At 37.5% G+C, this 22461-nt stretch overlaps 1 protein-coding gene across 14 annotated transcripts in view; it reads right to left on the bottom strand.

Annotated features, from left to right (window-relative positions):
- Positions 1 to 22461, bottom strand: part of LOC100224567 (sodium channel protein type 1 subunit alpha) — an 87705-nt gene that overhangs the window by 40097 nt on the left and 25147 nt on the right. For 7 of the 14 annotated variants that reach the window (XM_072932170.1, XM_072932169.1, XM_072932181.1 and 4 more), the window contains 11 exons: positions 21321 to 21636; positions 14575 to 14695; positions 10100 to 10187; positions 9176 to 9304; positions 8372 to 8463; positions 7181 to 7453; positions 2837 to 2900; positions 2325 to 2466; positions 1971 to 2177; positions 1293 to 1598; positions 173 to 553 (listed from right to left, as the gene is read on the bottom strand). In XM_072932170.1, coding sequence (XP_072788271.1) covers positions 173 to 553; positions 1293 to 1598; positions 1971 to 2177; positions 2325 to 2466; positions 2837 to 2900; positions 7181 to 7453; positions 8372 to 8463; positions 9176 to 9304; positions 10100 to 10187; positions 14575 to 14695; positions 21321 to 21584 — 2067 coding nt within the window. In that variant the 5' untranslated portion in view covers positions 21585 to 21636. Of the gene's footprint in view, positions 1 to 172; positions 554 to 1292; positions 1599 to 1970; positions 2178 to 2324; positions 2467 to 2836; positions 2901 to 7180; positions 7454 to 8371; positions 8464 to 8561; positions 8654 to 9175; positions 9305 to 10099; positions 10188 to 14574; positions 14696 to 21320; positions 21637 to 22461 lie in introns of all 14 variants that reach the window. The other 7 variants (XM_072932182.1, XM_072932179.1, XM_072932175.1 and 4 more) reach the window with 3 other exon arrangements.

The raw sequence follows: 22461 nt of genomic DNA on the forward strand, positions 1-22461 counted from the left end.
TTAGCTTGCAAACCTAGCTTAGCTGTTTTATTTACTAAAGAGTTTACAAGATGCAGGAGCATTCATAGCTTGACCAACCAGGAAGCATTGCCAAGGGTTCCATTCTGTAGAAAACACTGGCTGGTACAGTAAGAACAGGCCACCATGCCTGAGCTATTTAAAACTTTCTTACATTGTCATCAGTAGCTGGTTTATCTATTATCACCTCTGGCAGAAGCTGTCCAACAGGCGATGTGGGAACAGATGGTCCACCAACCAGGGAAACCACCCCATTGCAATCCACAGTGCTGTGCATCTTCCCATTCACTGGAAACACTGCCAGCATCCTGGATGACCTACTGGCCTGGCTGATGTTACTGTTGCGCCGCTCTCCGTGCCTGCGCGGCACAAAGAGAGAATCTCTTCTGCTGTCGTTGTCTTCAAAAGTGCTGTGCTCGTCATCAGCAAAGTCATTTTCTGACCCTACATCCTTTGCTCGACCTCTGAAGCTGAAAAGACTCGTTCTGCTGTTGCGCCTTGGGGAAAACAGGGAGCCACGAATGCTCAGCAAAGACTGCAGGTAAATGAAATACATGATTATTAGCTGAAATCCTCAAACTTAGCACTGTTATTAGATTATCATTGGTTTTCTTTTTTTCTTAGATAAAAGTAATCATGTTATCCAGAAGCTACACGCTGCTGTGGAATTTTTGCACATATTTCCCAATATTTTGCAGATAGAAGTATCCCTGTTCATGGATTCTTAAGACAAAACCAGTGCTGAACCCTCCTTTTTCTGCTGAAGTTGCCAAATAGATTAGTTGCATAAATCCCATCAAGAAAAAAAGGAAGTCCATACATGCACTTTGTTTCATGTATGAAGGATCTCACCCACAGTGAACAAACACTGGGTCTAACTAACATCATTGAAAGAAGAGGAAAATGTGAGGCTATCATAACAGAAAAAATACTGTAGCTTTTTAACAAGTCTAGGTAATATATAATCATGCTAAAAGGAACCCTACATAATCAATCAGAGAATATTTTATTATGATTTTTAAATAATACTATTAGAAGAACAGAGAAATGAGGTTACATTTAATTCTGAGGGTATTTTTTATAAGGCCATCTAGCAGCTAGAACACTTCCTCTCAAGCCCTAGCAACACTAATTGAAGTAATAAAAGTATCAGTATTTCCTTTGTTTATGCAGAAGCATCATATTACTATACTTTAGGAAGACTAAAGTAGTTTTGCAACAGCCTGTGATGCTTTAAATATGCTTTTACTTAAAAAAACAACTATAAGCAATACCTGATGTGGAGAAGAATACTTCTTTTCGTATGTCAGTCTATTGCCTTCAATAGACAATCGGAACCCTTTCCTTCTGATGCTGTCTTCTGATTCAGACTTGTGAAATTCATCTTCATCTTTTTCCTCTCCTCCAGACTGTTCTTTCTGTTTCCTTTTTTTCCTTCTATTTCTCCTCTCTTTTGCGCTCTTTGAGCTCAATTTTGATGCATCTGAGGAACTTTCTGAGAGCCCTCCTGCTTCTCCTGCAGCACTGGGCTCCCTGGATTCTGCAGATGCTGTTACTGCTGCTGCTGCCACTGCTGCCGCCTGCCATGATGCAGAAGGAATTGAATAAGCCATGACCTAATGTTTTCCTTTAATTTACTTATACGTAAATTCTACTCCAAAAGTCCCAGATCTTAACACTTTCTACATGGTATCCTTTCCATAGGTTTGTGTTAATGGCACTAGACTAGAAAAACATAGTGAATAACCTATATCTAGTTTTGAATATTCCTTCTTGATGGCTGAATCATTCACAATACCCTTCTTCAGTGCAGAATAGAAAACCACTGAGCTAGCTCAGTCACTGAAAGGCCAACAGGGTACTTTATATTTCCAATTTCAGAGAGCAGAAGTTGAATATCTCTAGTAAACTCACTTTCTTACAGTCCTGCATTACATCACCATAAACGATACCTGTGCTGCTTCTTGTTGCTTCTTCAGTTGTTCCAGCATCTGTTGAAATTCTGCCTCTTTCTGCTCTGCTTCTTCCAGGGTTGCTTGGTTCTGCTCTTCATAGGCCATGGCAACCACAGCCAGGATCAGGTTTATCAGATAGAAAGAGCCCAGGAAAATCACCAGAACAAAAAATATCATGTATGTCTTCCCAGCAGCACGAAGAGTCTGGAAATAATAATACATTTATAAGCAAGTATATGTTAACAGTTCTGTTTTTCATACTGTTAAAATTCAGATAAGAAAATTGACTCTATACCTTTTGCATCACTGATACAAACATATTTGGTCTACTTTTCATTAAAAATTTCTCACCAATTGGTAAAGGTTTTCCCAGAAGTCCTGAGTCATTAGCCGAAACAGTGACAAGAAAGCCCAGCTGAAGGTGTCAAAACTTGTGTAGCCATAATTGGGGTTTCTACCAGCTTTCACACAGGTATATCCTTCTGGGCACTGCCTACAAAGACAAACTGGACATTACCTATTTGGTAATTTTAATATTATCAGCTGGATATTAGTATACTCATATCTGCAGCCAGAACTGCAAAATAACATGGTTTGCCAGGTTTTGTCATCAGGTATTGCTCTTCCTTTACTTATCAACCAGGCAGGAGCTATACTGATACTAAATAACTCATTCATCATGCAAATACTCAGTTTACTTGACCAGTCCACTGAACTCTGATCAAGAATACAGATCTTAAGCCCAGTGTAAAAGCCTTATGTGAAAGGAAGTGGTCACTCAAAATAAGCCCTACTGGAACTACACATCTATGGAATGTAGATCTAATTTCTACACAGTGCAAGAATATGATATTCATTCTTACCCAGCATCAGAGCTATTTCCACAAAGCAGAGCATCGCTTTGCCCTTCCAGAAAATAAAAATGACCTGTTTCAAAGAGAATTAAAAAGGTTATAAAATTCAAAATATAGCCATTATTTCTAAAAGTTTTAAGGTGATTTCTGATCCAGTTTTAAACAAGCAGTGCTATTTTCTCAGCAGGACAACAGTTTTAGAGTAAGTGACATTATGAATTTCATTAAGCACTATCGCTCACAGCATTCACTGTTAAAATGCCAAAATTCACTAAAACTTCTGTCAAATGCTTCTGGATGTATATTCTCCCTTCTGTTGATCACTGAACTAAACAATGCTTTGTGAAATAATGTATAGTTGTTTATTAGAATAATTACAGTCTATCTGAAAAAATATTCTCATTTCCTCAAAACTGCCTGATCAGTGTTGCCAGGGGTTTCAGTTTGTTGCTCACAAGCACTTGTGACAGTTATCTAATATATAAACCCTGCAAAAATCCACCCATGTACCACTGGCTCTGATGGCCATGGGTATGCACACACTGCAGTTGTAGCTCTCTGACTCTATGAAGGCCCTGGCATACACCTAAATTCAACTCAGACATAATTACTGCAGCAGTCAAAACTTCTTAAATAAGATTTTAAGAGTGCATGACAAAATTATTGAACACCTTAGTAAAATAAATTGGGTAAATTCCACCAAATCACCCTGTAACCAGTCATACTAATGTCTGTACAGTAATGCCGTAGTTAAAGGACATATTAGATGGTTTAAATAACAAAGACATTGACCTATCTCTTCTTACAAGAACAAGGAGATGAGCAAAACTTTGTGCTTATCAAGATTCATCTTGACTGTATCCCAGAGAAGTGTTTTTCTTTTCCACTTCAAAGCATATAGCTACAGTCTTGATTGCTGAAGTCTTGATTTTTGGAAGAATTATCACAGGAGAAGCTTCTCCTGTAATAACAATCTCCCATTTGGTCACAGGCATAAGAATGTTTTATATACAGGGTCAGACCATATGTCACATTTCTGATGGAATCCAAAAGTATTGCCTCAGGTTGTCTGTAAGGAAAGGGCAGGGGCAATGATGCTCTGAGCACCTCTCTAGTTCCAGCACTTCTGAACCATAGCAGCTTCAGAATCAAGGTAGAACCCTGTTTGCTTCCTGAGACCATTTAAACCCCATGTTGGATTTCTTTCCTATTTAACTATTGTGTTAGATTCCCTTACAATTATCTCCTTTGAAAATGAGTGCAGGTGACTTTCAGCTTGACTCTGCCTGTGATGCCCAAGCCAGGCTACTACAGAGACTAATGAATTCAGAATCTGAGGAGGTGTCACAAGCTGCTGGCTCAGCACGTATTGATTTGCTGCAAGAAGGGACACAGTACCTGAGCCAGCTGCATCACTCCATCCTGTGAGCAAAATTCCCCATTTGGAAAAATGAGTCTTTAAGCTGTATGTAGACCTTGTTCTGACACTTTGCAAAGGACTCATTTTCAGTGTCTAATGATATATCCACATCTCACAGGGAACAATCTCCTGTGCTGTGCCAATTGTGCAGCCCGTGTGGCTGCTGTCACTCTGGGCTGGTGTGCATTGCAGAGCTGCTCTGTGCTGAAGCACAGCTGTAAACAGAAAGCTGACAGGATGCTGGCCAAAGCTGACCCTTAGGAAGCAAATTTGATTCTGCCTTATGTCAGCTAATCATGATTAAAAGATGCTGGAACATAGCAGCTTGTTGGGAAGAAATCAAACCTGCCTTGATGCGGTTTACATGGAGCAGTCAGTCCTGATCAGCACTGCACCAGCTGAGCTGAACTGCTACAGCAGGTCTGCAGTCAGGTTCTGTGCTTCAGACAAGATGTGCCCTGCAATGGTGCTGTACTTGCCAGCTCCACAGAAACTAGAGTCACATAGGCTTTCTCTGAGTGCACTGATAAACTTGGGCAAGTGCTCAAAATATTATAAAATAGGAAATTTTTTATAACACACAAGCTGAGCAGTATAAGCATGTATATCAAAGAGAAGTAAAAATCCCTCATTACACCAATGGTGCAGGTTTGGCTCCTCTTTAATTGATTGGGAAATGGGAAAATTTCCCTGGTAGGTGAGCACTTAATTTCAAGAAAGATTAAAGCTGTTTGAGTAAGCATAGAGTATAATATGAGAAGCACAGAAAATAATTTTTATTCCATAAAATAGATTGTGAGATGCTTTTCCTCAGAAAAAAAATTGCTTATGGAAAGCTTGTTAAGACACACTTCAGCTTATGTGGAGCTAAGATTACCAGAATTCTTAGAAAAAGAAAAAAGGGGGAAAAAGAAGTGCTTGACTCATTAATGCCAGGAATGCTTAAAGACCCTCTAAATGGTGTCTCCAAAAATGAGCTTAGTGGTAAAATTAGGGCTTTCATGCATTTTTCTGCATAGTACGTACAACTAATGCATAATAACTCCCATAATTCCTACAAAAGACACTGCCATTGCACTGCTCTGAGCTGCTAGTAAAGAACAGCTTATTGCCTTGTGAAGCAGCTGGTTTTTGTATCCTGTCTCCCCAGCCACATGCAAAAAGAGAGCAGGAAGCTGTGAGAAGATAATTTTTTTCTTTGAAACTGCTGGTAAGAAAGGACAACCCATTAACTTCATAATAAGACTTGTAATTTCATTATAAATTTCATAATACATATGGAATTCTGTAAATATACCAAAGGCAGATGTAGCCATTCAGTAAAGTATTTCCTGGAACAAATTGAATTGAGCTTTATTTTCAGGGGGCTTCAGGTCTTCTTTATATAAAATGAAATCAGAACTTAAATTTATAAATTCTTTGTTTACAAGTCAGGAAATTAAGTTTAGCCTTGAAGTCTAGGCCTTCATTAGGAGACTGTTTAGACTGTCACACCCCATGTCATGGGATCGCCATGAATTCACATGTTCAAGTAAATTGAGTTACACAGAAAGATTGGTTTAAGAAATTCAACTGGAAATCCATGATAGTCATTGATTAGCTGTGTGATCACAGATAGAAGCTGTCTCACTTCTACTCAAAATTTGTCTGGCTTTGACTTGCAGCTATATTATTATATCTCTGCCTGCTAGATCAAAGATATGTCTACGATGAAAATTCTGTTCCCCATAGATTTTTTTTTTTTTAACTGTGATCAAATCACCCCTTAAACCTTCTCTTTGATATGCTAAGTAGGCTGAGCTCCTGGTCTATCTTGGTATAAAGCATGTTTTCAAACCCTTTAATCATTCTGCTCTTTTTTGAACTTCCTCCATTTTTTCAACTTTCAATCTAAATTGAACTTTTTATAGTATTCCAGTAGCTACTGCAGTACTGCTAAATACAGGGGTAATTCTGTCTTCCTGGTCAATAATTTATTTATGTGAACAGGATATTATTTAGCTTTTTGGCTGCAGACTTTTAGCCTTAATTAGTCAGTCTTGGCTGCCCTGGAGTCCTTAGGTGCCTCATCCTCTATATTGTTTCAACTGCACTTCTCTATCCTGCCTTTCAGTTTCCCTGCAGCCTTACACATAAGCTGCTGGTACTGTTTCCACGAGCCTCTGTGGCACTATTTTTCCTGTGCCCTCATGTTTTTCTTCATGTCACTTTTATTCTCATGACATGACACTTGCAAACACACTATTGCCACAGCAGATGGCAGGAAGCAATTGTCTCTGGTGTGAGATTAATCTCTTTTTCTCCTCCTTTTTTCTATTATTTGCTTGTGACTTTTTATTAGATGACCTAATAACATGCATGTACAAGCTTAAAAACCAGTCAGCCATGCAGCACCCACTCCGATCAAAGAGCATTCCAATTAGTGCTAATAGCACTGTAAGAAGGAGCAAGCTGTAGGGAATTTGAGGAGATGATAATGAAAATCACAGAGATGCTCTGGGAGAAGTGTTGTGCTGCACTGGAAGGGATACTCAAGTGAGGAGACTCACCTGGAAACCTCACGACCTCTTTGCAGCTGGTCACTGTAATCTCTTTTCCTTTTCTATCTCTCTCTCCCCTTTAGTTCTTAATTTACATCAACAGTCTCTGTGTGCAAATCTGTCTTACACCATGAACTGTGAGCATTGAATTTTAAGACTTTCTGTCTCAGGGGAGATGTGAATTTGGCAGATAGATTTGATAAAAAGAGCTATTCCAAGTAGCAAGGCCATGTTCCTTGTTCCCTCTTCCATGCAGGCCTTTAGAGCAGATGCATGAGAGAAAATATTTCTCCTACTCTGTCTTAATGAAATGTATCATCCTTCCCCTCCTTCCTTCTAAGAACTGGGTCAGCCACAAACCACTTCAGTGAGAATTCTGCAGACAATACTTACTTTCATCTTCAATGTACCCCTTCCAATCAAATGGAGTCACTGTTGAATTAACCAATGTACCATTTTCACCTATGGTGCTGTTTAGCTGGGAAGTTATATTTGTTTCCAAAGTAAAATTTTCTGGAGGCCACTGCAGGCATTTATTCCTCAGGTTGCCCATGAACAGCTGCAGCCCTATCAGTGCAAATACACTCAGACAAAACACAGTCAGGATCATCACATCTGAGAGCTTCTTCACAGACTGAATCAGGGCTCCTACAATAGTCTTCAGGCCTGCAAATGGAAAGGAGTTTTTATTCTGATGTTTGAAACTTTTTCAAAGCACAAAAATGACAATGTCTCCCAGTAAAGTTATAAATTTCATGCAAAAGCCCAAATACATGATTGTAATGTCCGTGAAACAACATTTTTGTGAAGAACTTTTTCATTTGTGAAAATGAATAAACAGCTGAAATTTATGTCCACTTGGAACTGTGAATGGAATGACTTGCATATATTTCAAAACAACTTGTTTCAATGATAAAACAAGCAACTGTTTTTTATTCATGCTGTACACTGATCTCACGTAAACATCTTCTTTCTTTTCATTTGGCAATACATCTTGCTCCAAACCTTTACTACTATCAGTTTTATAACATACTAGATGTAGAACACAGTAGTAAAAAGCCTGTTCAACAATAAATAGTATTCAAATTTAATGCTATAAAACTGGAAATGGTTTGGAAAATTGTAGCTTTTTAAGATAATAAATCCCCCATGCAACACCCATGCTATTCTTTATTATCTTATTCCTTCATCTTCTTAGTAAGTCAACATTTCAAACAGTTTTATTTTTTAGACACATAGAGTCATGAAAAATACCACATAACATCATGTAGGTAGGATACACATGGGTAAGAAAACTTTAGGGTTACTAATACTCATTGAATGTGGAGAAGAAAGCTGGACATCATACGATGCAAACCACACACACTGTGTACTGCAATGTCTCATGCAAGAATCTGTTAAACTCAAAGGCTGATTTCAAAAGGAAAGTGCTCATTTTCAAAAGCAATGAATCAGAGATTTCAGTGAATCCTGATATCTTCTGATTCCTGCTTTTTTTGTGGAAAAAAATAAGATTTATTTTTAAAAATATGAATTCTGTTTTAGTGAATTAAAGTCAGCCTCAGTGTTTAACCTCGCTCTCACCTGGAATGACTGATATTGTTTTCAAAGCTCGGAGAACTCTGAATGTTCTCAACGCTGAGACATTGCCCAGGTCCACAAACTCTGTCACATATCTGTAATAGGGGAGTTCACACACAAACACAATGACAGGATAAAAAGGAACAGTTGGGAGGTAAAAGGGGCCTAACACCTTACACCAGTTACTTCTTACCTGGAATTACAGAAATAGTTTTCAAAGCTCTCAATACTCTGAAAGTTCGAAGAGCTGAAAGATTGCCTAGGTTTACAAATTCTGTTACATACCTGTAGGATTAAATCACAGTTATTCAGAATTTAGGCAAAGTTTATGCTACTTACTCGGGTCTTTCATCAAGACCGCTTTGGCGTTTTTAGCAAAAACTTAAACAGCAACAGTCAGAGGTTTACCTTTCACTGCAGTTTGCCTTGCATTATTATACTTTCAGAGCCTTCAGCTAATTTAAATGTCTCTGAAGTGAATCACACTGATTTTACTTTGCAAGCCTAAAATTTATCTAGACTAGATTGGTAAGTTTGGAGAATGAAGTCAAAGGGAAGCTCCTTTTCTGCTCAGAAAAAAAAAAAAAAGCAGGACATGAAATTAGCCTCTCTAATACTAGCTGTACTAATGGCTTCTGCAGTACTTATGTTTACATTAAAATATGTATTTTTGAAAGTGAAAGCAGTTTTAGAAAAAAAGTAAGTCCATAAAAAAATTCAATTTAACAAAATTGGTATGTATCGATACTAATTTCATGCCCTTTTTGCCCTTCTCTTTCCAAGAAAAAGCAAAAAACAAGAACTTACGCAAAGGTAATGACGGTGAAATCAAGCCAGTTCCATGGATCTCGAAGAAAAGTAAAATCTTCTAAGCAAAAGCCCCTTGCAATGATTTTTATTAGTGACTCAAATGTGTAAATGCCAGTGAAAGTGTACCTGAAAAATATAGGAAAATTTAATCAAAATAAGTAGCAATATTTTATATTTGTATTCTGACAGCAATGTGATGATCAAATGAAAGGTTTTTTTATTTCACAGCTGGAGAAGAAATACAGTAAATAAGCTATTTTTTCTGAAATGCATTATATTAATCAGATACTTCATGTATGTACATGAATTAGTTGTGCTGTTGAAGTAAGCAGTCCTGACCTTATACATAAATTAAAATAAATAAATCCATCAAATAAATAACGTACTAAAATTTATAGGTGACATTCAGTTTAAAAGTATGCAGTACTAGGTCCTTTACTGTTAAGTGAGAAAGCTGTGAGCATAATTTACTGGATGCTGTCTAAGTAATGAACATGTAAAACACCTGGTATTGGCTCTAAGAGGGAAGGGTGCAAGCATGCACTGAATTCTCATTCTCACTTCAGTAATACATTTGCTTGTATGCTGCTCTTAACTGACATGAACATTGAAGTGCCCATGGTTCTGCTACTAATGCAATGGTGTAAGAAAAGGTAAAAAAAATGCACAGGTGCTAAACCATGTAGAAAACTAGTGGAATCTCAGTAGAACATGATCTTTAAATTATTTTCATGGTTTTTCTACCCAATTGTTCTACTAGAATGAGATTCAAATAATTATTCAACATTTCTGTATAGTTCAGAGAGGAAATAGTCATAATGCCTCATGATAGCTCCTGCTAGCACATTTTGCACTGCAGTTGCTGGCATGGTAATTCCTAGAGGAACAGACAAACATATATTGAAATAATGTGTAACTTACTCTACATTCTTTGTCCAGTCTGGAGGGTTACTCATGGTCATAAATACACAGTTGGTCAAAATAGTGCACATGATTAGCATGCTGAATAATGTAGATTCAGTTAAGGAAAACACGGTAGCTATTCACACAATACCACATCAATGCTGGCTTAAGTACAGTAAAATACTGCCACTTACACAAAACTTTTAACTTTGGTAAACACTGACATACACTTTGCTTAACCTCATATTTTTCACTTTAGTACATTAGACTTTAATATTGGTCTCAATTTGCTGACACTCTGATGTTTTGCTGGTGTCCTGATGTTGTTTTCAGCCAGTCCTGAAAAGGAGATGGCTCTCACACCTTGGGAGGTAACATGAATTGAGCAACAGCCAAAATCAAAGTAATATGCAGGAGTATACATTTTGCCTTAAGTACCTGACTGATTAAGTGTTAGTCTTTCACTTCTGCAGGCTTGGTACTAAAATTAAGAGTTGGCATATACAAGGGAAAAAGATTTCTGCTATCTACCCAGAGTCAGAGCTGAGCTGAGTCAGTACCTAGCACAGCCAGTCTGTTGAAAACACAGAATAAAACATAGAATAAAGTTTTTAATTGCTGAAGTGAGTGCATTCCTTGTTTCTCTAACACCAGCTTAATGTTTCAATCAGTGAAACAGAAATCCATAGAGAGCTCAGAGAATAATGTGAATAGTTTTCCAGTATTGCTTTTGGTTTCTCTCAAAACCCAGCAAAATCAGTGTATCTGTTTCTACTAATGTTATAATTAGAAAATGCTTCAATAGTTGCATCAGTTGCTTGAAAAGCAAAGAAAGCTGGTGAAGATTAGAATGAAATAAAATTTTATTTGATTTTCCAGCAAAGAACATTTAGGTACTCTGGACTATGAAACCCAGACTGACAGCTCAGAGAGGCTGGTTCTAGGCAGATGAGACAATCCTCTGGGGCTTCCTGACATTCAATGCAATGTTCTTTGTCCACCAGATCACTGCCTCTTCAGACAGTGCAGTTCTTCCCGTTTTGTGGCCATAACCTCTACTCAAACATTTGGCAATACTGAAATAACAAAACTAGATGAAGACCTGGCTCAAAATGGCCACATGATGGCAGCAAAAAATCATTGCTGCTACACATTTACACCAAATGGTTAACTTATTTTTCCTTTAGTCATCTCTCTAAATTATGTATTCCTTAAAAGTCAATGCATCACCATAACTGGCAAAGAAAATAGTTTAAACTAAAGAAAGCTGTTTACAGGCTAAGCTTGTATCTGAGAGCCCATGATTTAACCCTTCTTTTTTTTAATCAAGTACATAGCATTTGGTTGTTCCGTGTATTTTCATGCCATTGGCAAAACCAAAATGAAATAAAAGCCAAACCAAATCAATCAACCATCAGCACAAAACCCAAACTAAGAACCCGACCCTTCACTCTAGGTGCAGGAGGAATAAAAGAAGTAGCACCAGGATCTAAACTTCTCAGAAATTGCTGAAATCATTTAGATCTTTGCTTACAGTAAGTGAAAAATTCAAATTTTAGCATAAATTTTTCATAAGCAATCAAATTACAGGGAAGGAATTAGCTGCCTGATTCCTATAGACAGGTGTGTGTCCTTTGCCTAAATGGCTGATCCAGCAGTGGACATTTTGGTATATTTCAGTAAGTGACCTAACTAGTTTGGAAGATCATGTTGCCATACAAACTTCATAAAGTAAATGCCTTACAATGTTTGTCATCACAGTCCACAGACAGGTCTAAAGAACCTGTTTTAATTTAATTAGGGAATTCCTTTCAATATAGAGAATCCATTTTGGAATCCAAGTTGGAGATGCATGGCTGCAGTTTCAGTCATCTAATGAAAGACTCAGAGAAGTGCAAGGTCTCTTAGGAGAGCTGAGGTTTTACCATGTGCAGTGTGTTGTGTGCTTACAGCTCAGTGTCATGGTACCACTCATAACAAGGACCACACGTAGGTCCTTGCACATTGCTCACTCTTTACAAAACTTGGCACATCTGGGAGCCAAAAGTCACCAAAGTTCTGTTCACTCTGAAAGGGAGCAGATGTTCATTAAGAGCTGAAATACTTAGAAATATAGGCTCTGACCATTTCTCTTATGAGAATATCAAACATAACTCTCACATTCAATGTCTTTGCACTTCTTCCGCCCTCTTCCGCACATTGAGTGATTGATTTACAAGCTCAATGTTCCCTTAATTTACTATTTTATGTTCTATAATAACTCAACTATACACATAGACAAAAAAATCTGATCTATGATGACTTCTTCTTTGAAATGTACTGCCTTTTTCATGCTCTTCCCATACAGGCATGCAGAGGTGCCACACAGCCTCAAGCTAATCAAAAATTACAGGAGTAGCTGAAGTCTCTTATCACCTGTGTGGATTGGTGGAAGATGAAACAACTGGGAAAAAAACCAAATATTGCCAACTGGTTTCACAGATACCATCTGGCAGTCAGGCCACACTGTGGAATACTGTAATTTAAGCTTCCAGAGCCTTGCACAGGAGCACTTACACATTTTCTCTAGAGCACCTTCCCAGTTCTTTCTAACAGAAATCTCTAACACTCTGCAGCTCCAGTCACTGCCACCTCCCTTTTTTTGACTGCTCAACACTCTACTTATTCTCACCTCTTCATTCTTTCCTATTAATTGCCAAAGGCTGGCCATCTCCACTCTTGTGCTTCCTCCTCAGTTCTACGTTCTACCTTAAGTTGAGTCAGGCAGCCAAAAGAAAAGAGAAGAAAAAAAAAAAAAAGGCAGACTACCAGGAGATGAGTCAGCAGAGAGAAACTCCTGCTGTTGCCAGTTTTCAGCATTACAGTAGGTACTGGCAGTGAGAATAATTGCAGGGAAAGTCTGTGAGCACTGGAAAGACACAGGTTCTATTTCTCTGCAGGACAGCAACATCTGCTCACATGTGTGGGCACAATTGATCAGAGCACCCTGCACAGAGGTTCAGGGAATTTGGAAGACACACAGATGAAGGTTTTCCAACCGATGTGCTAGTTTCATTGTGCTCAACGCTTTTCTATCACACTGAAAGTAAAAGGCACATTTCTGTTACAAAGGCCAAACACCTGCCATAAAATGTGGAGGAAATAGAGTTTATCTATAAAAGTCATAGGATTATTAAAAATAATAATCCACTTTACCCCTCATCTTTTTATGTAGGTAGGTAATCTTGTATAAGTAGCTGAGATTTGAACTATAAAAATGGTTCTTAGTTAAAGCACTTTAATATTTGCAGTGTTTGTAATATAATGAATAATATTTTAAGAAATAGAAAATTAGAGAACCTGCACATCTATACTTGTGTTTTAGATTAAAAAAACCCCAATCCTATGCCTATATCTAAGATAAAAATAGCTTCTGCAATAGATGGTTGTAAGAAGAAATCAGTCCATATACTGAAAGAAAGCCTCTTCCTATAATAGAGTTAAATTACATTATCAGTTCATAGATGGAAGGGAAAATACTGAAATTACATATTGTCTATTGGAATTTCTTTTGTTCTTCTGTTATCAAGACCAGCTGGATACTCTTTGAAGACAATTAGGAGAAATTTAAAACCAAGACCAAACTCAATAACCAATATGTCAGTGAAAAGCATTGCCCACAACTCAGCCAGATGCGATTTGGAAGGTTTTGCAAACCAGTGTCATGTGAAGGAATGAGAATTCATTGGAGGCTGAAATCTGACAGTATTTGGCTGTGTTTTCTCACCATCACCACCACTGTGTCTGTAGGTCTCTGTCAGCTCCCTTAGCTACAGTCCCTAAATGCTCCCTAACACCTCTCTGGCCTGACACCTTTCCCTTCTCTCACACTGCTTTAACTTCCCAGGAGCTCAGAGTAAAAGGTGTTCTTAGCCAGCAACCATCAGCCTTGTTTCTTGCTTTATCCAAAGACCTAGAAAATTCTGCCAGCAATCTCTACTAATAAGGCTTGTGCTTTTCACTACTTGTTCAATGTTAAAAGTCTTACTGTCACACTGAAATTTTCATTTGATAACTACATTTCTCAGTCCTGAGGTTCTGCAAAAAAACCAAGTGCACCAAAGCCTCACCCACTAGAAATTCCCATCAGCCTGTTATGACCATCAGGCAGCAATCCCCCATGTCAGTCTAATACTTTACCTTGTGCACCATCCCATCAGTTATGGTCCCCCAATCTGTCCACCACCTGCATGTACAGATGCTTTGCAAACCGCCTGCAGGAATGCTGCCTATGCTTTCTGGCAATGTATTAAATTTGGCAGAGGCTTAGGGTGCAGCTGGGAGGGTTTGGGACTGTGAGAACCAGCATGCATGAGGCAGGCTTCTGGCACACTGCTGCAGCAGGCTGGAAAGCTGATCTTGAGGACAGCCCCAGAAGGACCCAGAACCTTTATCTTTGATGAAATCGTTATCTGTTTTCTTCATTTAATTTTGAACAACCACTAAAAAAGGATATGAATGTACCAAAATTTTAATAGCTATTTTTCTAAGGGGGTTGAAGGGTGTTAAAATGTACAGGGCAGAGGTGGCACTGAATCGGAATATTGCCTTCCCTTTATTCAATACTATAAAGGTCTGAAAAAGAGAAAGAAGAAACATTTTATCAGAGTTTATTCACTGTAGATTCTCATTCAAAAACTGTTACAAGTAAGCAATCACCAAAATTTTAACTTTTTGAACATTTAATACACAAAAGCATAAATAATTTTTCAAATAAAAATTATTTCCAGTACTTACCTGATTAATCTAACATATGAAAATGCAATTAATTCAATTCATTGATGATTTTGGTTTACTTCTTTATTAAACAAACTCAGTAATATTCCTTTTCATGTGCTTCTTGTAAATAAAGATGCATAAATTATTAGCTGAAATTTTAATTTTATTTATGTTTTCCCCCAGAAAATTCTCCCTGTTTGAAATAGTACAAGCAGGGTGTGGTGGTGCATTCTCCCCCATTCCTTTCAACTCTGCTTGGGGACTTTATTGATATATTAGTCTTACTAACTAGAAATCCTTCTGGAAACTGATTTATTATACTATCCACTTGTTTAATTTTTTTTTTGTGCTAAGGAGAGAGGGAAATAGCAGCAATATACACAGCCATATTTAGTAGGTCTCTGAGGACTGGAAATCTGAACATAACTAACTGGAGGAGAGCAAGAGACGATCCCAAATGATCCTCCCGCACAATTGTGGTTTCCAGGTGTGAAAATTCCCTGGAAAATACATCCTTTTAATATTTAACTTTTAATATTTATGGAACCAATCAAATTTAGAGAAACTTGCAGGCATTCAAGCCTTACTTCAGAGGATTGTAGAAGACTCTGTAGGTTAAATGTCTCAAATAAATCCATGAGCCAAAGCTAAACAGTATGAGAGCAATCACTGCTTTCCTTCCACTGCAGGATATCACAGCTGCACCTGCCCTCACACTACAGCACACCAAATGTGGGCTGTCGGGTTCTTTTGTGTCACCAAGGTGCTCTTCAACTGCAAGATCAATCAGAAAAGAATGAAAAACAGTGCAGAAGGAAGAGAGGTTCAGTAACTCAGAAGAAATCTGCATCCCATGAAAGGGATGATGCAAGAATAACCTAAATTCAAATGAAATTAAAGGAAAATTTCTTAAATTGCTTTTTTTTCATTTTTTCCATTGTCAGAGTTGTATATTTTGCACATAAGCTATGAGAAAGCCTCCCTGATTTTTGTTAAGTTGCTGATGAAATGAGCTGTAAGCTAAAATTCCAGTGGAATTGTGGGCAAGGGTATGCTGGTTTCATCTGGTGTCCATGACATCAAGTATTGCTTCAAGACTGTAAGCAGTGAACTACATGACTATTTCCAGGAAGTCTGGCAGACAGGGAAAATATGCCAAGGAGGTTCAAGGAGGACAGTGCATCAGTCTGCTGAGATTTGGAAAATTTAGAATGTATGAACTGTGAAGTACAGATTCAAATGCCTAGAAGCACACAGAAGAGAGATGTGGAGATGGAGGTTTACTGAATGCAGAGGAGAAGCAAGGATTAGACTGTGAGGAAAAGCTGCTCCAGTCTCAGTGGCTTCTTGCCTGAGCTGTCCCTCCATCACAGCTCTACACTGAACAGCTTCTCCTACAAACCAAACCCCTTAGGTGTAAGGGACTCTACCAGGCAGACTTTACACTGTCTTGAGTACAAACTCAAGATGTGTAGGAATGTATAAGATATGTATATGATTTCCCACTTCTGCACAGAAATGGAGAAACTGCATGTGAAGCTGAGGACAGCCTGAGCTAATGTTTCCAAATTACACATCCAGTTTGGGCTTACAGGAAACAGCCCGCAGATGACCTGACCTTACATGAAGCTTTCATTTCAACTCCTGAAGCAACCAACCAGATGAATGACTTTTTGGCACAATGTTTTAAAGCCTCACACCCCAAGGGGAAAGGTGAATTTCCTCTGCCAGATCTGTCCCCAGGCCCTGGGACTCACATCTCATACGCCTCCAACTCATGCTCTTTTGATAGTTATGAGGTAGTTGACAAAATGCATTAAAAATCACACTTCCTACTAACTTGGTATCTAAGATTACTGCCCCTTCATTTAGTCAACCTACATTTTAAACAACATCTTTGAACAGAAGCATATTAAACATACATCTATTTTCTAACATGCCTTATGGAAAATAACAGCACGCTGGCACAGTTCCAGTTTCACTTGGAAGCTGCTGCTATTTTAGCTGTTCTACTTTCTGCTGCCCTGCATAAGCAGAACCAACAAGACATAAATTCCCTACCTCAGTTTTAATTTTTCACTCAAAGCATCTTTGTGACTTGAGCTTTCACAATGACTTTGCTGGTCCTCTAACTTCTAGCCTTAAATATGAATTAAAACTGTACCTTATTTCTGAAGGAAAATTTTCATTAAAAAGTACAGGCAAGAGCTGATATAGAACCTCCCTGCTATGCCTGCTATATCTCACTCCACTCTCAACCCAGTTGCAAGCCAATGTGTAGGCAGTGTGGATGAACATGAAGTATTGTACCCAAAGCTGTCAGCACAAAGTAGACATACACTAAGAAAAGCTAGATAAATTCTAAACAAACTGTAACATGAAGATTATATGTAAATTTCAGGCCTTATGTTTTGTTCATTTTTATAAAGGCACAAAACCGACTCACACTCAAAGTATTTGAGTGTGAATACAAATTCAGAGTTCCCTGAAAGGAAGTCCCTGATTTGCTGCTTTTGCATCTGTAACCTAAAACCCAATCCATCTTCTACCATATTTGAAATAAAACCAGAAACTCAATTCTTAGCAGGACAAAGGAGGAGAGGAGTGTTTTGAGAAGATGTAGCTAAGAGAGAAGAGTCAACACTGAATAAAGATAAGGTCTCTGACAACCTCTTGAGATAAAGAGTTCCTAAAACCTTATTTCTCCTCTCCTTCCTCCTAGTTAGCTTTAAATGTAGTTCCGGGAAGGCTAGATTTAGTGCACTCTGTGCTACCCCACCGCATTTCCACCTTCTGAAAGACAGGAGCAGATACAACATTGAGTTGGGTCCTCAGCTTCTCTGGAAAAGCTCCTGCAGCAGCTAGAACAGGACACTCCTGGCATCTGAGAAGTTTCCATTTCTTGGGTTTGTGGTTATCTTTTGAAACAATGTTTTCTAGAAAGTCCTTAACTTTTTTGCTTTGCTAGGACTTTTCACTTAAAAAATATTTCACAACTATGAAAATATCAATAGTGCATTCACCTTTGCTAGTGTAATAAATTGAAAAAAATTTACAAAATATTTTTGGGTCTTTTGCAACACAAGACACATCTGGGAAACCCAGGAGTTAGTGACTTGATCAGATTAGAGACTGATGTCTCCTTTTCCAGGAGAAAAGGAGGCATCTTTGCTGATAGACATCATTCAGAACCTTCTGGCAAGAGGCAGGGCATGGAGTGGCAATAAACAATGTTACATCTCTATCACTGCAGGAGGAAAGTGAAGTTTTACCCACTTAGTTCCATCTATTCTCTCCCTCCTCTTTAATGTAGCAGCCTAGGTTAAGAGGAAAAGAGCCAGCCCTGAAAGTACAAAACCAAGTGGACCAGATTTTGATTCCTGCCCGCAGGTCAGGATCTTAGGGGATTCCAGCTGCTCTGTTCTCTACAGACAATGAAGTGAATTTCACTGATCCTTTGTGATGGCAGCCTGAGCACGAGCAGGCAGGCACTGTTATAGTGGGAACACACAGATTTGCAGTTATACAGAAGCAGAACACAAAACATGAGTGAACTCTCCATTCACTTTTAATCAATTTTGGATTAAAAAAAAAAAAAAAAAGAAAAGAAAAAAGACCATTGCAACCCTTTAGAATGCTTTCACAGTTCTAAAGACCAGTATTATTGGCCACCACAGTCAGCAGTATTTCAGTAAAACGAAATAATAAGAATAGGACAACATTATTCTATTCTTTTACAATAAAATACTTATGTTTCAAGGTAGAATTGCTGGCTTTAAGGCTGTCTGTGATACAGTGTAAATCAAAAATACTATCAAGTGTGTAAACCTGCTGTAATGGGTTGTCCTACTGTCAAACAAGAGTTGTCAATACTTTTCCTTTCAACTTCAGATTAGCATTGGGTATGGATATGTCATCTTTTATGGTAGGTTTTGCATAGAAACACACTTACAAAACCATAAAACTATTATACCTATTTAGGTTTTCTTCTCTTAAAAGATTTTTTATTTTAACTTTTCATCTCAAGCCTACCTCAGGCACAAATTAGGGCGCTCAAACCAGCTCAAAATATGTATTTATTTCTGTCTTATTAGCTATTAAACTGCATCAAATCATGGCATGCACAAACCTTTTGCTCAGAAAAAGCAGTCCCAAGGATGGAACATAAAACACTCTAGATGACATTTAAACATTCACCACATGAAAAATACAGTGAGCTTGATCAATCTTGGTATAAAGAATAGGAAAGAGAATAAAAAGCAAGAGAGATGCAATATTTGCATCTAAGGCAAATGATGGAGGACTTCATTCATGTCCCAAGCTTGTAATAAAAAAAAATTCCTCAAATTCCAATACAGCTTTTCCAAATAAATACAGTGACCAGTGCTGTGAGCAACCATTTGTATTCCCTATTTGAAAGTTTGAAAGCCAAACTTTCTGGTAGTTTCTGTCAACAAATCAGCTGTAGTTTATGCAGAGATCTTAACAGAGCTCTGAAAAAGCAATAGCTTTAGGCAATCCTCAACACTTGCCCTAACCCGTTCTTGCAAATACACATTTTCCTTTATTCTGGTGTTTTTCATTAGATCCATGGCATTTCAGATGGATGCTTCACCAGGGAAAAACAGAATATCCCTAATGATTGTGCAGCAGTTGTCACGCTGTCACATTAGAGAAGGTGTGCTGATGGACTTCTTGGCTCAACAAGATGGAATTCAGAGAGGGGTAAAGAAATGTTAAACATTACAGAGATAAATACATTGAGCATTCCTATGTGTCTTCCTAGAGATGTTTACTCCTGCTACAATCTTTTCTCAAATTATTTCTCCTTCTGAGACTTTCAGGAGCATCAACTGCTGCCAATAGTTTCAAAATACAAGTGAAACAAGACATAAGTATTTCCAGAATTCACACAGAGCTAGATAATAAAATTTAGAAATTAGATATTTTAAAGTAAAATTACAGGTGAAAGATTGAAATAGATGTTGATTTTTCTGTAAAGAACATCTATTTTCCTCTTACTGAAGAAAGAAAAAACAGTGAGAATTGAAGCATTTGAGAATTTTTTGCCTTGTCTTAGACTGACAGGGCTGTTTCTATTTCTGTCCTGCAGAAGATTAAAGCATGTGCATAGAGAGAATATGTGGACTTCAGCAGAAAGAAGAGAATCCCAGAGGGTTCTGTATGTGTTTGGACCATACATATTTAGTGTGCAAATAAAAAGATTCTTCCTTTCAAATAGTACAGAAACTTGCCTGAATATGCTCAGCTGGTTTCTCCCATTTCTTGCAATTCTATCACCAGACCTGGCTGATTTAGTAAGTTTTTGGCCCTTCACATTTGTGAAAGGACAGAAAGGATCTTCCATACCCAAGGGTTTGAGAGGCATATCTATTTTAACTCATACCTATCATGTAGCTGTTTTCACTGCCAGAAACATAAGACAGACTGATTTGGCTATAAAAGTCCAGGATGAGCTGTGGGCAGGTAGGGATAAAATTGTATGGAATACTGTATCATAAACAGACACAATTAGTACAGAATTCTACAAGGCCTGCTTTTATAGAAACACATCTTTTATCTTTGTAAAAGTAGAACTGTGATTTAAAGATAAATCTTCATATGCTGTGAATGGCAGATAAAGGCTCTTTCAGAAGCACTAGATAATAGAGATAAAAAAATTGTTCTTTCACACAGTATTTTCTCTCTTGTCAAAATAGGACTCATAAATCACATGAAATTTAGCAAGCTCAGACACTTAAAACACAGTAGTTTGTGCAAGTCAAAATAACTACTATCTTAATATTGACATTTTTACAATCACAGAATGTGTTAAAGTATCACCCAATCTAGCTACAGCTATCAAGCATGAACTTTTTCTGCTGCTTATAGGCTGCGCAACAGGATCATTCTAAAAGCATTCCACACCTGCCCAAGGCCAGTTTCACTAAAACTTTAAAATCAGTTTTTATGCTCTTTTTGTTACATTTACTGCTTATCTGTTTGTTTCTCTATTGATTCCACAAATTTCCTAAGCATTTGCTATCAAAGCAGATTTCTGTGAAGGAAATGTTCTGTGCATCAGTTCATGCAGTCAGTTTTAAATCTGAAGAACCTTAGAGAATTTTGGTGTACACGGTAATAATGTATGTTCATTTTTAAGAAGTTCACAAAGTATATATGTATTATATATTCCCATTTGTATAAGTATTACATATGGCTTATAATCAACGATCACATATTATGATTCATCTTTGATATAAATGTTTCTTTGATATAAAGTCAGTTATATCAAATAAATAAATTTTGAGGTAAATTAAAAGAAAAGGGTGAAAAGCTAGTAACCATTAAGGCAAATGGGTTCTGTTTGAAAATTAACATCCTGAAGTAACAAGCTCTATGATGCACTCCAAGAAAACGAAACGAGCATGATAAGACACTGCAAACACTGGCACATGAACAGAATTGATATTAGACTCACTTTTTTATTGATGTAATATGGATCCATGTCTTCCAAGGGCTCAGACACCATTCCTGGAGGTATGTCACCATATATAAAGGGGAGTGTTTTTCCTGCCTCCAAGTCACTGTTTGGTTTTGGCCCATTTTCATCATCGTCTTTGCGATCTTGTTTAGGGTTCTTGGCTTTTTCTGCAGCAATGCGTTGTTCAATAGCTGCAAGAGACTCTCTAGTGAAGTATTGGAAGCTGTCTGGTCCTGGTGGTACAAGCACTGACTGCTCCATCTTTTCATCCTGCACATTTTAATTACCATTTATTCTTCTGCATAGGAAAATACTAAAAGAAAGCAGAAAATAAAATTCAAATAAACATGTTGATATCACCAAGTAAGAAAGATGTACTAGTTATTTTCAAGTGCAATTGTTTTTGCACTGCTGAATTGTTAAAATGCACAATTTGAAAATTATGTAAACAAAATAAGCAGTTTAGTTGGTGATTTGGCATTTGTAAGAAGCACTTGTATTATTCTTACACAAGTTATTGAAACTGTTAAAATTTCTCAGCTTCAGGACTACAATAGTCTTTTACTCCAAATAAGGAAAAGTTAAGAATAATCAAAACATTCTTTCCTCCTAAGTCTAGTTATATTATGATTACACAGCTCTGGAATCAATCAGGATTACCTTGGTAACTATAAATAGAACAGTTGAAGAGAGCTAACACAGAAAATGTCACTGAGATCAGCAAAAGTATCAAAAAACAAGCACTGTAAAAACAGAACTTCCATTTAAAAAAAATCAATTTGTATATTATGAAGTGTTAAAGTAATGATTCCAAATACATTTTTGTATGGGAAATTATTTTAGATAAAAAGAGCAATTGCTGAGTATTATTTCAGTTTAGCTGTTACTGTGTCTGGCTCTTTATAAAATAGCTGTAACTGGAAAATTCTGGAAATATTCTAGTATACATATTTATTTATACATAGCAATTGCAAAAATAAACCTGTTGGAAAGAAAAAAAAAAAAAAAGAAGGAAAAAAGAAGTCCTGTTAAGTCTACAGCTTTGGCATCTTCCATACTGCTGAATAAATTTCTGATGACACCAGACATACAGATGAAATGCATATTTGGTCCCACAATGGTGCATAAATCCCTCATG

This window comes from Taeniopygia guttata, chromosome 7 (genome assembly GCF_048771995.1).
Source record: "Taeniopygia guttata chromosome 7, bTaeGut7.mat, whole genome shotgun sequence".
NCBI lineage: Eukaryota > Metazoa > Chordata > Aves > Passeriformes > Estrildidae > Taeniopygia > Taeniopygia guttata.